General features: G+C 41.3%; 1 protein-coding gene across 1 annotated transcript in view; it reads right to left on the bottom strand.

Moving 5' to 3' along the window:
* LOC122939370 (collagen alpha-6(VI) chain-like) overlaps positions 1 to 19,167 on the bottom strand; it is a 177,426-nt gene extending 158,259 nt beyond the window's left edge. Inside the window, exons 1-10 of the mRNA XM_044295436.1 lie at positions 19,099 to 19,167; positions 16,309 to 16,344; positions 14,765 to 14,827; positions 13,688 to 13,747; positions 13,343 to 13,378; positions 11,188 to 11,224; positions 10,434 to 10,445; positions 7,960 to 8,453; positions 6,225 to 6,321; positions 5,363 to 6,013 (exon numbers count right to left, since the gene is read on the bottom strand). Coding sequence (XP_044151371.1) covers positions 5,363 to 6,013; positions 6,225 to 6,321; positions 7,960 to 8,453; positions 10,434 to 10,445; positions 11,188 to 11,224; positions 13,343 to 13,378; positions 13,688 to 13,747; positions 14,765 to 14,827; positions 16,309 to 16,344; positions 19,099 to 19,167 — 1,555 coding nt within the window. The remainder of the gene's footprint in view (positions 1 to 5,362; positions 6,014 to 6,224; positions 6,322 to 7,959; positions 8,454 to 10,433; positions 10,446 to 11,187; positions 11,225 to 13,342; positions 13,379 to 13,687; positions 13,748 to 14,764; positions 14,828 to 16,308; positions 16,345 to 19,098) is intronic.
* Positions 19,168 to 19,934: the final 767 nt, after the last annotated feature.

The following is a 19,934-nucleotide window of genomic DNA, read 5'->3' as shown; positions in this document are numbered from 1 at the left end:
TTTTGCAAGCGCCCGACTGTATAGGGAGGGTGCTTAGGGACTGATGGTCACCCCGTCCCCCCTTTTCCCCCTCAGGGCATTCAGTGAGCTGGCCCCGTATGTTAATAGTTAAATAAGGTGGAGATCAGGGGGCTGTTAAGGGTTAATTCTCTGGGGGATCCTCCTTAGTCAGGATGGGGGCGGTGCAGGAATCCTGTAGGTTACATATACCCCTCCCCTGTTCCGGCACTTCCTCTTGCAAGTGGAAGCAAAATTGGCCCTCCCTCCCTTTGCGGTTATCTCTGAGAGGCGGGCGAGGTGCTCGGTTGTGATCAGTTATGGATACTTGGTTATTCTGTTTTGTTTTTTCTATTTTCAGAGCCCCCGCAGGGAGTCCAGCAGTTTGGATATTGCTCCGTGGATTTTGGCTTTGGAGAGTCGCAAGTTCTGGTTGAGTCTATGAAGTAACAGCTGGCGGCATTTGAGTACAGCGGAGATATGGTGGGAGCAGATGGCGTACTTGCCCGCTGGGAGTCCAGCTGTGGGCATACTGCTCTGATGATTACGGTTTAACTTGCCCGCTGGGAGTCCAGCTGTGGGCATACTGCTCTGATGATTACGGTTTAACTTGCCCGCTGGGAGTCCAGCTGTGGGCATACTGCTCTTATGATTACGGTTTAACTTGCCCGCTGGGAGTCCAGCGGTGGGCATACCGCTCTGATGATTACGGTTTAACTTGCCCGCTGGAGCCAGCGTTTGGCATACTGCTCCGATATTATGGTTTACTAAGGTTTGCCGCTTTAATAAATAAGCTGTGGCCGATCACCACCCAGCAATAAAAGTGACACAGTTGTCGGTGTTGTTTGTTATGGGTCAAGGTTGGGTAAAGGGGCCAGGGGTTAGTAAAGGTGTTGCCCCTTCCCAGGTTTCCCTGAATACCAGCAGTCTGGTGCTGACTTGATTCGCCGCTGGGAGGGGGCGGAGTCGGCGTTTCAACGCAGCCCAAACTACCATTATGGGCTAAGCATAATCAGTTTGATGGACTCAATGACGCCCGAGCAGTTGCATGAGTTTAAGATCATGCTAGAGAACGGGTCATGGGAAATCATGCACCGCCCCCAACCCCCCCCACCCCTATCCCACACCTATCCCCCATCCCACACCTACCCCCCATCCCACACCAGTGGAAAGTACCGCCAACCTTTCCCTTCCCACCCCCCCCCCCCCCAGCATGTGTTTCCTTCAGCTTCTTTTTCTTCTCCTGCCCCGTATTTTCCTCCTACTTCTTTTCAAACTCCCTCCACCCCTACACATGCTCGGGTCCCCTCCTCCTCAGACCCTTCTGTAGTGTCCCACTAGGTAAAGGTGGGCACTACACAACGGTTAATGTGTTTATTGCATTTACTGTTATGTGTATGCATTTCCCCTGTGTTAACTGGGTGTCAGGCCTCTCAGGGTGCAGTTTAGCCTCCCAGGCGTTAGAGGGAGCTAGAAAGCCCTAGTTATATATAGGACGGCCCAGACAGGGGAGAGGTAGTGTATTCCAGGGGACTAGAGGAGTCATCTAGTCAGCCTGAAGCTCCTGAGGCTAAGGATAGCTCAGTTGAGATACCCCAGTAGTAGGAGAGCACCTCCTGGGAGAAACCTGCAGTCACCTTTCCAATCCAGCAGTGAAGACAGCTAGGAAAAGAAGGTATTGTAACCGTAAGCAAGTGCCAATACTGGAGGAAGGATTTTATACCAAGGATTTAAGCCAGCAATTAGGCATCCGGGCCTTGGGATCCAGCCGGCTAGTATCACTGTGGGGATAGAGCAGCATTGTACTGCCAAGCATTAACTGCATACCCTCCAAGTATCTTGCAAGATTGAAACCTGCTGTGCTAGCAAGTAAACCGGCTGTGCATATGTACTATAAAGGACTGCATTATCATCTACTGTAACTACATGTACAAAGTTGGACTGTTTTCTAAAAGTAAAGCAACGTTTGGTTTACCAACTGTGTACTCCATTACTCCTCCTGCAAACCGGTGTGCCACCGTTACAGGCACTGGCATCACGATTTTTAAAGGGACCTTACCTAAGGCACTCAAAACACCTACAACATCCAGGGCTCCTCACATACCATCAGGCCTGGTCCCTATCAACAGAGTGTGCCCCAGAGGAACTAGTGTCTACCTCTCCTTCACTGTTGCATGCCTGCCCAGGGTTCTCCTCAGAAAAGTGAGTAACCCTCGATTGCCCATACCGCGACCTCACTGTCGCTAATACCCTGCAGGTCTGGCGTGCTGCACTTCCTTTCTCCACACCCCGCAATTACGCCCTGCATCCTTTCCTGTGGCCCATAGTTTCACCTCAGTGGATCGCCAGGACAGGGGGGCTACCATTGCCAGCCCCAGACCATCGAGTCCACAACAGTCCACCACCCCTCACAGTTATGAACAGTTATAAAAAAAAATAGGTTTATATTTATTTTATTTATTTACTGTATTAAAAATAAAAAAATGTTTAGAGTTTACTGCACTGTGTCTGTGTTTTTATTGTCCTGTACAGGGTAACCTTGGCACTACAGCTGTGTTGAAATTAAAACTACCCTAGTCTCACTACTGTGCGTTTATTATAACACCCTTGGTAGTTTTTATATCGAAACAGCATTAGTGCCAATGTGGTAAGATCCATTAAAACATGACCATCAATAATGAGCTATCTTTTGGCTCTTTATTGATCGTAGACCCTATGATTGGCACATGAACAAACAAATGCTTGTTCATTGTTCAATCTTGTGCCCTTTCATATGAGCCCTTGTGGGAGTCACGGTCCATCAGCATCATCAGGAATTCATTAATAAATTGTGATTTTAACGTTTAATGATTTCCCGATGACGCTCTAATATAGTGTGATTACCACAAGGGACACGCAAGGGACATACAGTTTTTAAAGGGGTATTCACATAGAAAATGGGGGGATTTCACTTGAATATGCCCCCATTGTCTGATAGGTGTGGGTAACATTGGTAGGACCCGCACCTATATCCAGAACGGAGCGGGGAGCACTGTTGCTGGAGGACAAGAAATTTCCCATGGTATGTCCACCACCAAGCGCTAATCCCTGCCTCTCCCATAGAAATGAATGGAGGGCAGCAGCGCAGTGCGACCTCATCTACTTTCTTGGCTTCGTTCTTAATATATGTGAGGGTACCAGCCGTGGGACCCGCACCTATAAGACAATGTAGGCATATCTTAAAGTGGTATGCCCCCATTGTATGAGATGAGAAAACCCCTTTAAGGCCTCTTGCACACGACTTTATGCCCCAAGAGACATACGGTCCGTGAGCGGGCCATATGTCCCGTAGTGGCATTGATCGTGCGCACGAGAGTACACAGCATCATAGTGTACAATGATTCTGTGCAAGTTGAGCTGCCCGCGGGGATATAGTCTTGCACTAATAGATCATATGAGTGCGGGACAATAGCCCAGTTTGCGGCACAACATGGTCAGCATCATGATGCTCTGTACTCCCGTACGCACGATCAATGACGATCAGGGACATATGGCCCTCTAACGAACACTATACATCTTTACATGCATGTAGTTGTGTACAAGAGTCCGAAAGGTGTGGTCCATTATCAAAGCCGGACCAGCTTTGAATTTCAACAAGATAGCCCTGGAGAAATATAGGAGCATTACAACCCTATGGATCTGAATACATGAAGATGGAACCTAGAAATGCTTCTCATTCCAAAACGGATCCGCTAAACGGATGACAAATCGGAGACCAACGTGACAAACGGATCCACAATACAGACGGATCCGTTCAAACAGATCCGTCTGAATGACTTCCGTTTGGCTCCGTTTAGTCAGTTTATTGACGGATCCGTTTGAAATGCCTTTCAAACGGATCCGTGAAATGCAAGTGTGAAATTAGCCTAAATCACATTTCTGCAAGGAGTTTGTCAACTTTTGACAACTGTTTGTGGTTGTCTAAAATCCATTCAATACACGTCCTGATAGGGGAGGTAACAGGGATTAAACTGATGAGAAGAGAACTACAGATAATAACACTCATATCGGGTGTGAGAGTAAATTGCACGGCGCAGAATCAATTCAATTTACCTTTCGGGTACCCTTGGTGTTGTACGTGGCTGGGTGGAGGAGGAAACCTACCTTCAATGACATCAACGGGACATGGCTAGCTTGGTATCCAACCTTGTGCAAATGGGGAGTTTGTGGTTGGGCAAATGGACTGTTTGCGGTTGTTTGCGGTGCATTAAAAGGGGAGTTTGGTCTGTCAATGTCTGTGAAGCGGGCGTAACCCTTACACTACCTGATCGATACAACATCATACCTGAACGTATACACACACTGGATGTTTTAAACCACGTTCATGGATCCCCCTCCGGCATGCCACAGTCCAGGTGTTAGTCCCCTTGAAACAACTTTTCCATCACTACTGTGGCTAGAAAGAGTCCTTGTGGGTTTTAAAATTTGCCTGCCTATTGAAGTCTATGGCGGTTCGCCCGGTTCGCCCGTTCGCGAACATTTGAGGAAATTCGCGTTCGCCGTTCGCAAACTGAAAATTTTATGTTTGCGACATCTCTACTGACTGCTACCGTCGCTGCCTCCTTGAACTCTATAACATGCTGACTGCAGATTGTATTGTTTTTCATGGTGACAGGTTCTCTTTAAAGAGAATCTGTCACCACCTACCTCCATAGTAATCCAAATGACTTTTCAGATGTGAGGTGAGCCTGTCTGCTGATTCAAACCCAGTGTGTCCCATCTTGATTGGTGGCCCCATTGAGGGAAACCTGTGTCACTATTGCACCTCCTTGCATCTAACGTTCTGCTCCCTTTTGCTGTAGTCAGGGGCATGTAATCTCAAATGGGGGCGAGGGGGGCTTGGCCAGCAGCCAAAGGAAGTGGTGCTTTAGGTGCAACAAGGTGCAAAGGTGATGCCCTTATTGCACAAAGCAGGTCATTTGTATATAACAAAAGTATAAATTTCTCTGGAATGGGGCCACCGATTGCGATGGGGGTAAACTGCTTTTGAATCAGCAGGAAGTTGAAATGTCATTTGAATGACCTAGAGTAGGAGGCATATGGTGACAGATTCCATTTAATGAGCTGTCTGTATAATTCTCTGATGTCCTGGAGTGTGAGATCTTTTAGATAGCCATCTCAGTAGATAGGGTCCAAAACAAAAGAACTCCCATATACATTCAGGCTATGAAACCCATAAACCCCTGGAGAAAAAATATTTACTTTTAATCGTCTGTTATTCAATTATAGCTTGAAATATAGTCAATATAGTAAGAATGTTACTTTTAGAATGTAGGACTAAAAGAATCAGTGGATAAAATAAAAGTATTGTTACTGTAAAACTTACATTTAACAGATTTCAGAAATGCCCGGGTAAATCTGGCTGCATATCCAAAATTTGGTTTGTGGACTTCACCCAGCTGGAGGAGGTGATGTTCTGTGGGAGCACTTGGAAGTTCCATCAGTTCAGTATTATTATAAGTTCTGCCAATGAAAAGTACAAACAGAGCAAAACCTTTACACTTGGCTTCCAAAGAAACTTCCCTCAGGGTTTGTTTATCCCAGTCGCTTGTCTCCCCAGCTAATATCATGATAATGGCCTTATTTTTCTTTAGGTCTGGTGTTTTAGCCATGATGTTTTCAAGCATCCATTTCAACGAAAGTCCAAAAGCTGGTGGATCTCGCAAGCTATGGGTGTTTTCCTGGAGGTGTCTCTTCATAAGCTCTGTACTTCTATATGTTGAAAAATCAAATTCAAGATAAGGCTTCCCTTCATTGTCTGGGCTAAAGCCGGGGGTTGCACTACTAACCAAAGCCACTCGAGCACCAGTGTTCGGAATATCAAGCCCGTCAATCAATGTGCCGATGAAGTTTCTTGCTGCTGCATACTCATCAACTGTCATGTGATAAGAACTGTCCAAGAGAAAACCCACATCCATAGGTGCCTTTTTTAGTACAGAACTACTTTCCGCACAGAATACATCTGGTTTACATGTATCTGAAAACAGAACATAAACACTTAGGAAAAATGAAGGGCAAGCTGAAAGATACCAAGAGTTTGGTGCATATGTTGCACAATTTGTAACACAATTCTGGTGTATAAATGCTGCTGCAGACTAAGCAGCATATACAAATAACTACTTTTCAGTAACTGATAAAATGTATCCTTGGTAATGGGTATGATTCTGTCCTCAGTTCTCACTTCTTACCATAACAAAGGGTACACTTCAGTAAGGTCTGTACTTGAGATTCATAATCATCTTGTGCAGAAATCTCAATCAACCGAAATGTCCCCGAATCATCAATCTGTTGAAACATCAAAAAGTGATTGTCATAAAGATCTATATATAAGTTTATAGTTAATACACAACATAACAAAATATTTTATTTTTCTTCATTTGGTTTATGCAAAATGAATCCAAGATGATTGGAAACAGTTTGCCTCAGTTAGGTTTTTGGATCAGGCTATATTTCCATAACTAAGTGAAACAACTCTAATAGCTCTTGACACTTTGGCGTTTATATTTTTAAAACAGATTTTGCTATAAAAACCTGAGCCATCATGATGAATCTCACTCAACTATCCCATCTAGGTTCCTGTTCACATCTGGGCTGTGTGGTTTTGTTTATAACAATGCAGCGCACAGCTGACAAATGACGGATGAAGTAGACTGACCTACCAGCGTTATTTAAAAATAAAATAAAATTGACCTTCAATGGGGTCCTCCAGCAGAACCTTATAAAGAAAGCCACACTTTGGCCACACTGCTGTAATGTGGTTGCAATTTAACCCGGTATAGCAAGCATAATCCCCGGGTCTTGAGGCTGATAAATTGTGGCTACATTATGACTGTCTGAAGCCGGTTTTAGGCCAGTGGGGTTTTGATGTGACTGTAACAGAGTTGGAAACAGCTATACCCCTCTTACAAGAAAATTACATATCCTTTACAGTTAACTCATTGTGATAGGTTACTGTCTGACCTGTGGTGGTCACTTTTATATGACTATATTTCAAATGACTGAAAATACACCCATAATGTATAACTTATTTATTGTAACAGCACAATGTAGTATATGGTATCATGTGATCTGCCATATTATGTGCTTTTTAGCAGACGTATATACTGCTGTGAAATGCCAGGTGCTGCCAAGGTAATGCACTAGGAGGCTGAAACACATTGTGTGCACAAGTCCTGGACATACCTGTTAAATAGTGGGCAATGTTGCAGGCAGCCTAAAGCAGTATTTCACACCTCTGAGGGAGTAATTTTGCTTTGGGCAGGATAAGAAGGACATTGCATCTGAGCGGCACTCATGGGCAGTGAGAAACCTACTATTGATAATGTACGGTACTGCACTGTGATATGAATGTATTCCGCTGTATAGGTGTATGTTGCAAACAACACTGAGGTTATGCTGCCACCTAGTGGTGACTAGCAGTATACTGTTGGAAAATACGTTGCATGGATGCAAAGGACCTTTTTGGTCATGTGACCTAATTATTGCTTTATTTCGGATATAGCGAGAGCACATGTCTTTGAGAGGATAAACTGAAGTAGAAGTAAGCCTCATGATCTGGTGCAGGAGTGCCTAAGACTGAGGCTACATGAATACAACAGTATCCATATTATGGTCTGCAAAGGTATGAAGGATCTACAAGCCCAGCTGAAACATGAGGCCCAACTGCAACATCTATGACTAAATGTGCTGCAGGATATCATATTGAACCTATAACTTGTTGGTCAATTATATCTCATACTGTATGCAGGCTAGAGGCAACCAACAGGGTACTAGAACCTCCTTTTACAGTTTTCCTCAATAAACCTACCCTTTCACTCTAATATTGTAATCACTTCCATATAACATTATTACGATCACACATATAAAGTTTAATTCCATTCCATCAACTTGTATATATATATATGAGATAAAACTAATTCTTACTGAAAAGGATCGTTTGATTGCAGGTGCTGGGGTAAATGATATAACTGCAGGTATGATCTCAAGAGCGTTGTATTCCATGATGGCTGTGCTGAGTGCAGCAGGGTCATCAGTGCGACCATTGCTGAAGAACAGTGCAATTTTTCTTACAGTGGCTCCTTGTAGAGATCTTTTGAAGACATTCCTGGCTACAAATCTCATGCTTTTTCCAATACTGCGAACTTCACTGGAACTTTCCAGAGGTATGTTCTTTATGACATTAAGCAATTTTTCTTTGCTTTGGAACTCTGAAAACCTCACCAGATACCTGGGATATTGGTTATAGGACATCACAGACACTCTTGCACCAGTAGGACAGTTATTACCTCTGACAGTAATATTATTCAATATATAAGTCACAATTTCTATCATTTTATTGTAGGTTTCTGGTTTCACGTCATTGGACATGTCCAGTGCGAACACCAATTCTGTTGGATACACAGGGCAGGTGGTTTGTCCTAGGAAGGGAAAATGTTATAAAAAGTGTCAAGTTAATGATACATAACAGAGGCTTGCCTTAATTTGTTCATAACTAATAGAGTAACATTCCAATTTTCTTGATACAGCGTACACTCCAAGTCAGCAAATGAAAAATAAAAGTTTTAATTCATGCATACATGAATCTGATGTTTCCCTCGTCCCTATCGAGTGTGAGACGATGACAGGAAAAGTGATCAGGGATTGTTATATTTCTACAAGATTTCTTTTATATGTGTACTAGCCTCCAGGTAGTATATATCTTCTCCAGGGAAAGTTGGACGAGATATAAGGAATCCAGGAAAGCCAAGTACTCCTAGAAAAAAAGAAGTTTGCTAAAGGCTTTAGTAAGTCCTGTTTTCGGGCCTGGATTTTTATGGAATGATGGTCAGGTTGGTAGTAGAGCCTATCATTCAATTTCAAGCTTTCTTTGTAACACAAGTCCAGATGCTTATTGGGCTATCTAGATGCAAGGTGTGCACTAGAGGGAGAGCGCCATCTGAGGAGACAGAACCTGTCTGGTGAGATTGTCACTGTGATTGCTAGCCTCAAAATGGACATTAATCTTGTTCTGAGGTAACACACATTAATGTAATTTTGTAGGAGTGTTGGTAGTAAGTGTTGTGGAAATTTTATCTTAGGATGTGTGTGTGTTTTATAGATTGTCATCATGTCTCTCAGTGGTAATGGTAGATTATTGTATACATGTGTTTGTATGGGGTGTGTCCATTGTCTGCACAGCCACATTGGCTGCCCCTCCCTGTCCTTTGATATGTCATCACTTCCTGTATCCTTGTCTTGGGCCAGCCCCTTTTACACCTTTTGTTTTAGTCAATAAAAGACGGATACTGGGCAAGGAGGAGGGAGGAGTTGCTCAGAACTGAATGAAGATGGTAGCATTGGTGTGGTTCTCTGGCTGCGGCTGAGGGAAGATGGAGTTGCCTTTTCCTTACACTAACTATGATGCGGGCTGATCACAACTATTAATATTTTGACCACAACATAAGCCACTAGTTTAGTCAGGGAAACTTATATTTAGATAGCACTAAAGTAGTTGATTTTGAGGCTTAATGTAAACAGTTAAGGGGGACATTTACTAAGTTATTTACTCCAAAATAGTGGCATACTAGTGTTGCACTTTTTGTTACACACCATTTTTGTGGCAAAATCTGCAACTTTCCACCATTTCAGAAGTGGTGGAAAAAGGGGGCATCGCAGCAGCTTCCACATTTTTCTGTCTAAACGCCAGTTTTCTGCCATGAATAAAGTGGAAACCTAAGGAAGCTAGGCGGCTGCCATAGATTTTAGACTGGGGTGTATTGCCAGAGGAAGGATGCACATCATCTATGAGAGGTATGCGCCTCTATATAAATTGTATGCATCCTCCAGTGGTGCAGGAGGAATCAAGACCACGAAAAAAATGCCTTGATAAATGTCCCCTACTGTTGCAGAGCTAATTCCGTTATAATAATAATAATAATAATAAAATATATATATATATATATATATACACATATACATACAGCAAAGTTTAGATATATTGTACAGGTGAAACTAGAATATTGTGCAAAGTTAATTTATTTCAGTAATGCAACTTAAAAGGTGAAACTAACATATGAGATAGACTCATTACATGCAAAGCGAGATATTTAAAGCCTTAATTTGTCACTATTTGAATGATTATGGCTTATAGCTTATGAAACCCCAAAGTCACAATTTTGAGGTACCCTTTGCTCAGGGGATATGGATTAATTAGCTGACTAGAGTGTGACACTTTGAGCCTAGAATATTGAACCTTTTCACAAAATTCTAATTTTAAGCTGCATTAATGCAATTCCTTTTCATTTGCATTACTGAAACAAATGGACTTCTGCACGATATTCTAATTTTTGGAGTTTCACCTGTATATGCTGCATATCTACAGTTTCCTTGGTGAAGAGCGTACAAAAAATAAATCTTACCTTGACAACAAGCTGAAAAGGAAGACAAAGACAATGTCAATGATACATTATGGTACAGTTAGTATGTGGTACTGTGGTACAGTTACAAGGCCTACATTAGTTATTACTAAATTACATAACATATTAATAACATTAAGATGATCACCCGATGCCATGCAGCTTGGCTGGGAAATGGTTCCCAATGTACAATGCTATGACAGGAATGTAATTCAGTATCACTTCCTTTTGATACATTTTATTAAAACATTTATTTTTTCCTGGACTCTAAGGAGAGGCCATTAATATTTGTTACAGCTCCCAGCACCCGACAAATAGCTGAATGAAAGAAATGGGAACTGTGGTGATCTTTCAAGTGCCAAGTCTCCGTTGTTATTTACCTGGCAGTGCAGCTTACTGCTACGGCACAGCCACAGATGGACCGATCTTTCAGCAGACACATTGTTAATGGTTGATGCTGATATACACAGTTATTGCCATAGATGTCAACTATCACTCTCCGACTATAAATTGCTGGATGAGGTGGACAAAAATGTCTAAAAATGTCTAAAACTGTTAATAAATGGTGAAAGGCATGTACACCTGATTTTTGCTGCTGGAGCATTCAACAGTAAATCTGCCCCACTATTCTCCATTTCAAATAATAATCATATGTTTCTGCATATAGGCAAAACCTACATGATAAGCATTAGCTTTAGAAAAGAATATGAAACTTTTCCAGTGGAAGATGTGTGATTAAAAAAAGGATTATACTTACGACAGGTCTTCCGGATGTAGTTAATTAGCTCACAAGGCTGTACAGCAAATAAAAGAAGAAAGTGGGAATTTATCATTTTAGTGGTTTTGCCGTCAGTTGTAAGTGCAAAGTGTCTTTGAATTGTGAGGTTGGGCCAAATTTATGTGAAATGTGGTGTATTTCTACTGTATGTCTGTAAAAGTACACCAGGGGGTTGCCTGGCATGGAGATGCAACTTTTAGCAACTTTTTAAAAAGTCGCACATCATAATTGAGATTTAAAGTTGCAAAAATGTGCACCAAATGTCACACCCAGGCATCACTTGTGACATTTGTACACCACAAAATTGTCATAGCAGACTTGATAAATGTTTCCCGAAGTGTCCACTATTGGGTCAAGCTTTTAGTTCATGGCTATAACAGTAGTAAACCTTATGATTAGTTATTAGAGGCACAAAACCTGACAGGTTACTGATTGGTGTAGTCATCATCTAAATTAGGCATGCTCAACCTGCGGCCCTCCAGCTGTTGTGAAACTACAACTCCCACAATGCCCTGCTGTAGACTGATAGCTGTAGGCTTTTCAGGCATGCTGGGAGTTGTAGTTTGCAACAGCTGGAGGGCCGCAGGTTGAGCATGCCTGATCTAAATCATTCGTTTTGTACCGAACTTTGTGGCTATTCTGCTTTTAATGCTGTGGATAGGGTTCCCAACCCCGTAGTTATCAAGAATATAGATCACAGCAAAGGTTTCTTTCAGGAATATTTATTTCCAAATAGATATGCGGCAGAAGATTTTAATTATTGTGCAAACGTTTTCGGCCGTATCTGGCCTTCGTCAGGCACTGTGCCGCTGGAGGTAAACAGGGGAAGATGCTGTTATACATGGGGAGCCTATGGCCGCCGAATTGTGTATGTGGTAGCAATGCCTGACGAAGGCCAGATACGGCCGAAAACGTTTGCACAATAATTAAAATCTTCTGCCGCATATCTATTTGGAAATAAATATTCCTGAAAGAAACCTTTGCTGTGATCTATATTCTTGATCTAAATCATTATCACATCCTGGATTAAATACTGCAGGTTTGGATATATTGTACAGGTGAAACTCGAAAAATTTGAATATCGTGCAAAGTTCATTTATTTCAGTAATGCAACTTAAAAGGTGAAACTAACATATGAGATAGACTCATTACATGCAAAGTGAGATATTTGAAGCCTTTATTTATTATAATTTGGATGATTATGGCTTACAGGTTATGAAACCACAAAGTCTCAATTTTGGAGGTACACTTTGCTCAGGGGGTATGGATTATTTAGCTGACTACAGTGTGACATTTTGAGCCAAGAATATTGAACCTTTTCAAGAAATTCTCATTTTAAGCTGCATTAATGCAATTTACATTACTGAAATAAATTTACTTTTGCACAATATTCTAATTTTTCGAGTTTCATCTGTATGTGAACACTGAACCTGAATGAAATTGGAAAGGGAAGTGTCATCAGAGTCTGATAGTAACAGAGCCTCAGACTTCATGCCAGTAACTTCGATTTATATCAGAATGTATTCTACATGATATAGTTTAGTGTTACTCCATTTAACACTAATTTTTCATCAGAGCTGCCAACCAGAAATGTTCTTTCTTTCTGTACAACTTAACCCAAAATCATGGACAGCCAACATTTGTTATGGACAAATTGGAAAACCATATTGAATGATAAAGAAGATAAAGAAGTAATACATGTCTATAGCTGACTATACTGGTAAGAACTCATTACAAGCATTTATTGTGAGCTGTAAAATGAAGATAATTACCACCAAAATAATCTAGTCAAGTACCATCAGCCTTTAAAAATCACTGACATTTTTTTCACAGACACAGGAAAAAAGTCACCTATTTTTACGGACTGTCGGCAACCTTGTTTTTGGTAGTGGTGATACTTGTGTACATTTTTCCATAGAAGACTACAGGAGTTATCAAACTAATAAGTTTCATCATCTACAACAGCACTAAACGTGTTTTTGCTCCATTGCCCATACATTAAAGATATCAGACCTTCCTATCAAGAGTGCACACATATCTTCAGACACATCTAGAAAAAAAACGCACTTAACTAAGACATATAACATGCCCAGAGAGTCAATTTACACAGTAAAATCATTTAATTAGTACATACAGATTGTTCAGGTTGGGCTCGAATTCCTTTTTGTCCCTGGAGGTGAAAGAAAGAATGGTAAGTTAGCGTATATGATTAAGTGAAGATTACACAAAGTACAAAGAACCACTCAGGCTCCTTCCTCATTCTAGGCCATGTTACACAAATATTGTATATTCAGGTTCAGATGCGTTCTCTACAACGGCTACAGTAGATATGGTTCCGATAAGCTCTGATGTATCATTTATATGCTTTGATTCTGAGTTAAATGATAGAATATCTAAAAACCATGAAAACCATATTGTAAGCAATATTGTATAATCCTCAAGCAGATGACTTGACCAGTGTAAAATTAATCTGCCTTACCCTTCTACCAAGATGTCCTGGTAAACCTGGATCTCCTACATCACCTTGCCTCCCATAGATCTATTGTTAAACAGATACATAATAAAAATTTGGATCAATGAACAGAATATGTCTATAGTCAAGAAAGGGGTTGTCCAGAGGGTTTAAAACTGATACCCTATCCTCAGGATAAGTCGTCAGTATCAGATCAGTGTGGATCCGACTCCAGGTACCCCATTGATGAGCTGGTTGAAGATGCTGCAGTGCTCCGGTAAGTGCTGTGGCCTCTTTTTAGGCCAGTGATATTACGCTCATCGGTCACATGGCAAGTGAATGGGCCTGAGCTGCAATAAAAAGCACAGTTGCTATCCAATGGAGTTATGCTTGGGAAGCTGTGAGAAGGTTGGACCACTGATTGGTGGGGGTGGCGGACTGCAACTAATGAAATATTGATGACACATCTAGAGGATAGGCCATCGGTATTAAACACTTGGAAAACCCCTTTAATCCAAATAGATAAATAGAAACCTCTTACTTCAAACTACAAATGACAGTGTATTTTATGGTTTTTGTGGCCCCCCCGGATCTTAGTAGTAGGAGCTGGTGAGCAGATGTCTCAGAAGTGCTGTTAGTCGATGACACCCGGAGTAGCATTTCTGGATGCTTTCCTGCTGGAGGTGCCAGGTAATAGGAGGGGTCATTTTTCTAGTGCCGTGAGTCTGAATTTACCGTGGACATTACAATGCTGGAAATATTGTGCCTCGGTGTATGTAGGTTGGGTTGAGGTATCTTCAAACAACCATGTGTTTTTTTTACATATGAAGTGACACTCACTTCATATGTGCAGTAAATGACAGTGAGGTCAGGGCCTGTGTGAACTATGGACTTGAACTGTGCCTAAAGAGACTACACTGTGGAAAGCAAGTATTATTTAGATGCATGCGATGGAGGCTGGCCACGATAATTCTAGAAAAGGGTAGCAAATTTATTAGCCATTGTTTGCAACAACGGCAAAATGGATTTATGCAGAGATTATTATTTTATTAGCATAGTTAATTCAGTCATCAGTCATCTCAATATTAAAGGCATGATACTTACTGTTTTTCCTGGTTCTCCTTTGTGTCCTTGATCTCCTTCTACACCAGGATGTCCTCGCTCTCCCTGGGAAGATGTTGCCAAATTAAAATACACCTGCTTCTCATTTCATTTCTAGCATTATATTTAAATGAAAGAAAACTCTTCTTTTACACTATGTATTTACATTTCAAAATAAATACGGGTATCTATAAGATGCACATAAAGAGTTAACAATCCCCTAAACTATAGTACCGGGGTACTGTTCAGTGCTCTGGCAGTGTGGGTGGACTGTGAGAATGAGACCCTGTTGAGTCAGTGGATCTCCGATCAGAGATGCTGAGCCTTCTGACAGCGCCAGTGATTGGAGAAGAGTGCTACCTACATGTCTTCTCAGAAGGGTAGGGGACTGGCAAACAACACCTTGAACTCAGAAACAGCTGTACCTCTCACTGGACATTTAAGCCCAGAATGAGAAGTAAAAAAAAGTCAATAAATTATGTTATAGAGCAGCAGTAGATGAGCAGATTGATATACATTTTGCAGGAAAAGATTCAGGAAAACGTGTAATTTAAGCATTTATACTTGTGCTATTTTATGCATAGGAGTCATGTGGGTGGTCCTACTCAGTGATTGACAGCTAACTCTGCACAACTAAGAATACAGGGAAGGATGTCAACCACTGAGTAGGACCGCCCACATGACTCAAATGCTTAAAAAGGGCAGAAATTTCAATTCCTAAATTACAGGTTTTCCTGAATCTTTTCCTGCAAAACTATATATCATTCTATGTAATGAACAATTGTGCTGTCTCCTGCAGGAACGCAGGGATGAGATCATAGCATTAGCAGTGGATGTGCGATTCATTTCTTCTTTTCTCTCATTATTTAATATATATCATTCTGCTCAGCTCCTCCTGCTCTATGTCATGCTGCCTACATATTGTACTGCATTTCATGCTGACAGGTTCCCTTTAATCTTTCCCATACTAAAAATATATTAGTCTGCTTAACTCCTTTGCTCGATAACCTGCTGCCACCAAACTGAACTGCATGTTCAACATGAGAGGTTCCATTTAAAATCTATGAAAAACATAAGCATTTTGTATTATTTTAGTTATCTTGCACTGCTTATTAGTTTTAAAGGGGTTTCCAGGATTTTGATGACTCAGGATAGGTCATCATTATTAGATCAGCGGGGGTCTGCAGCGCTTACTAGATCTGTGGGGAACCATCTCGCTTCCCAAACTGCTGATCAGCGGGGGACTTGGCTGATCTCATACTGATGTTCTATCCTGAGAACAGGCCATTAATAAGGAAATCCTAGAGAACCCCTGTGGTTGTTATATATTAATCACATTGCTAGAGCTTTCCAAACAACATTTGTAAAAAGTATATACAGTACATGGAGATGACTAAGCGCCACAGTATATGTAATGTATCATATAGGTAAATTATGACATCTCTTAAACTCTGTATTAAACTTTAAGAATATTATATTGTGAAGAAAAAGAAAAGAGGGTATAGGACAGGAAGTTATCTAGAAGAACAGTAAACATATACAAGTACCTTAATACCAATGTCTCCTTGCTGTCCTTGCTGCCCCTGTAGACAAAGCAAAATAGTTTCACTTACAAATATTTTTTCTGTAACATGTAAAGTTTTATCTATTTGAAACAGATTTCGGGGCATATTTATTAAGACAGGCGTTTTTAATAAAGGCCCATAGCTGGCAGTGGTTCCGCCGTAGTTATGAAGAGGCGCTGGCCTCCTTATAACTTCAGTGCAGTCAGCGTCAGTTGTAAATGTAAGACTGCTTCCGAGCTGTCTTACATCTAGACCTTTTTCTACACCTAAAACAGGTATAGAAAATAGTAAATGAGAAGGGCCTCTGCCCGTCCCCTTTCCCGTACACACCATGACTACCTTCTTAAACCTAAACATACACGAATGCAACAGCATTCTGCAAACCAAAGAAAGTACAAAAATTAATTATATTGCTAATGCTATGCTAATAAATTAGAGATGCTTGGCAAATCATGTTGTACAAAATTATTTGAGCCTGTTTGCCGCACGTCAAGGTGATCTCTGTAAGACGGGAACCTAACACTAAGTTCAACCTGTTAAGTGCCATGACAGCGACCATGAAGTTTAGGGGATGTAGGTTCCGCATGCATGCTGGGCCCCCTTTGGTTTTTATCATTTTCAGTGCCAAAATGGCCTCCATTAAATCCAGGGACTACAAGTACCAACATGCATGCAGAGCAAACTAAGCTTTATACTTAGTTATTATTTAAAATGAGAATGCTCGGACTGGGAGAAAACATCTGTATGTAACTGGCTGAGGGATAGAAAACAGAGTGTGGTTATTAGTGGTACACACTCTGGGTCACTGTCACTAGTGGAGTACCTCAGGGGTCAGTATTGGGCCCTATTCTCTTCAATATATTTATTAATGATCTTGTAGAAGGCTTGCATAGTAAAGTATAAATTTTTGCAGATGACACTAAACTGTGTAAAGTAATTAACACTGAAGAGGACAGTATACTACTACAGAGCGATCTGGATAGATTGGAGGCTTGGGCAGATAAGTGGCAGATGAGGTTTAACACTGACAAATGTAAAGTTATGCACATGGGAAGGAATAATGCAAGTCACCCGTACATACTAAATGGTAAAACACTGGGTAACACTGACATGGAAAAGGATCTAGGAATTTTAATAAACAGCAAACTAAGCTGCAAAAACCAGTGTCAGGCAGCTGCTGCCAAGGCCAATAAGATAATGGGTTGCATCAGAAGGGGCATAGATGCCCGTGATGAGAACATAGTCCTACCACTTTACAAATCATTAGTCAGACCACACATGGAGTACTGTGTACAGTTCTGGGCTCCAGTGAACAAGACAGACATAGCAGAGCTGGAGAGGGTCCAGAGGAGGGCAACTAAAGTAATAACTGGAATGGGGCAACTACAGTAACCTGAAAGATTATCAAAATTAGGGTTATTCACTTTAGAAAAAAGACGACTGAGGGGAGATCTAATTACTATGTATAAATATATCAGGGGTCAGTACAGAGATCTATCCCATCATCTATTCATTCCCAGGACTGTGACTGTGACGAGGGGACATCCTCTGCGTCTGGAGGAAAGAAGATTTGTACACAAACATAGAAAAGGATTCTTTACGGTAAGAGCAGTGAGACTATGGAACTCTCTGCCTGAGGAGGTGGTGATGGTGAGTACAATAAAGGAATTCAAGAGGGGCCTGGATGTATTTCTGGAGTGTAATAATATTACAGGCTATAGCTACTAGAGAGGGGTTGTTGATCCAGGGAGTTATTCTGATTGCCTGATTGGAGTCGGGAAATAATTTTTTATTCCCCTAAAGTGGGGAAAATTGGCTTCTACTTCACAGGTTGTTTTTTTTTTTTGCCTTCCTCTGGATCAACTTGCAGGATGACAGGCCGAACTGGATGGACAAATGTCTATTTTCGACCTTATATACTATGTTACTCAAACTAATTTAAAAATCTGCCTATGAGGTAAACAGGCTATTCAGGGGTGCACGACCAAACAGGAGAGTCAGCCACACCTCCAATACAAGCTGCAAACAAAGGGGGTTAGTCAAATAATTTTGTACAAAATGATTTGCCAAGAATCTCTAATTTATTAGCATAGCATTAGCAATATAATTCATTTTTGTACTTTATTTGGTTTGCAGAGTGCTGTTGCATTCGTGTATGTTTTGTTCTATGTTATGTTTTCAGCCATAGCAACGTGCGCCTGCGCATTGGGATGTGCTGACTAACCCCTTTTGTCTAACCCGCTTTGTTTGCAGCTTGTACCTTTTTAGACTTAACGTGAGCAGGGAGAAGTCGCAGATTGTGGCGCAACTAGCTGTTGTGCCGCAATCTGCATCAGAAATACGCCTAATATAGGCATATTTCAGCTTGATAAACGACCCCCTCAGTGCGTAAGAATTTATTATAAAGGATGAAAGGAAATAAAAACTTGTGAATACCAATATAAACAAATACAAGAGCTGATAAACTATGAAAACGGATGTCAATTTGTTATAATATTACCATTCATTTTAATTAGTGTTTTAATTATGTAATAAAACAATAGTAGAAAAATGTATCATGAAGGTAATAGTTGAAGTCTATTTTGGTGGAGTCTGCGTTGGCATACCTTGTGCCAAATTTATCAAATGGATCCAGTTGTCTTTAGAACTAACATTTTTGTCTAGAAATGCTGCTCCAGTTTTTTTACACCACTCTACTAATGGAGTGATTTTTGTGACTTTTAAAAAAGTTACAGTGATAAATCTGGAGTGATATTAATTAACATAGCTAACCTCACCCACTTTCCTACACACTTTTGAAAATTGGAGCGAGTGGTTTAAAAATGCAAAAAGCTGCAACATTTTTGCTCAAATATGCCCAAAAGTCACAAATCCTTACGGTGCGACTCCTTGAAGCCAAAATTCTGGAGTTCAGAGCTTGAAAAATTCCCCCTAGAATATTATTATGGCAACATAGTTTTATTAATTAAAATTAAGTCTGTAGGAATTTTTTCAAGATCCATGGTGGCTATGGGGTGTGTGGGCCTTACGGCTCCTTCATTCCAGGGTTCATGGGGGTCAGGTCCTCACAAATCATATGTAACCCTGTGAAGTTACACAGGCTGCATTATCTGAAATGCCCAGTAGATGGCAGATGGACTCAGTATGCTGTTAATAAAACATTGAGCATTGGTCACATGATTGTGACATCATCGTAGGTCCTGGAGCTTTCTGGAAGTTACTACATGCTCAGCCAGAGAAAGGACATGTTGTGAGAGACTGCAGCACAGAGATGGAACCTTGCTGAGAGAACCTGCTTTACCCAAGATCACACCTGCTGAGAGAGGGGCCTGCTGGCAAAGACAAGCACTGAGTCCAGACGTCTGGTGAATCCAGTGAGAGGAGACTGCTGCTGACTGGCCTGGCTAATCGTGTTGTGAGGGTAAGCCAAACCTCTCCCTGTATCACCACAGGGCACCTGTCTCCTCACTCACAGTAAAGACTCTGAGGTCCAGTGACGGACATTACACAGCTCAGGCTGCTTCAGTGACCCTGCAGAGCAGGACTTATAAGGGCCCCAACTCTCCCATGTGCACCAACGGCCACTAGGGCGAAGATAAGCTGGTGGG

Source organism: Bufo gargarizans, chromosome 5 (assembly GCF_014858855.1).
Source record: "Bufo gargarizans isolate SCDJY-AF-19 chromosome 5, ASM1485885v1, whole genome shotgun sequence".
Taxonomy (NCBI): Eukaryota; Metazoa; Chordata; class Amphibia; order Anura; family Bufonidae; genus Bufo; species Bufo gargarizans.
Note: the sequence above shows the minus strand (reverse complement) of the source record. Positions and strands in the feature narration are given on the sequence as shown.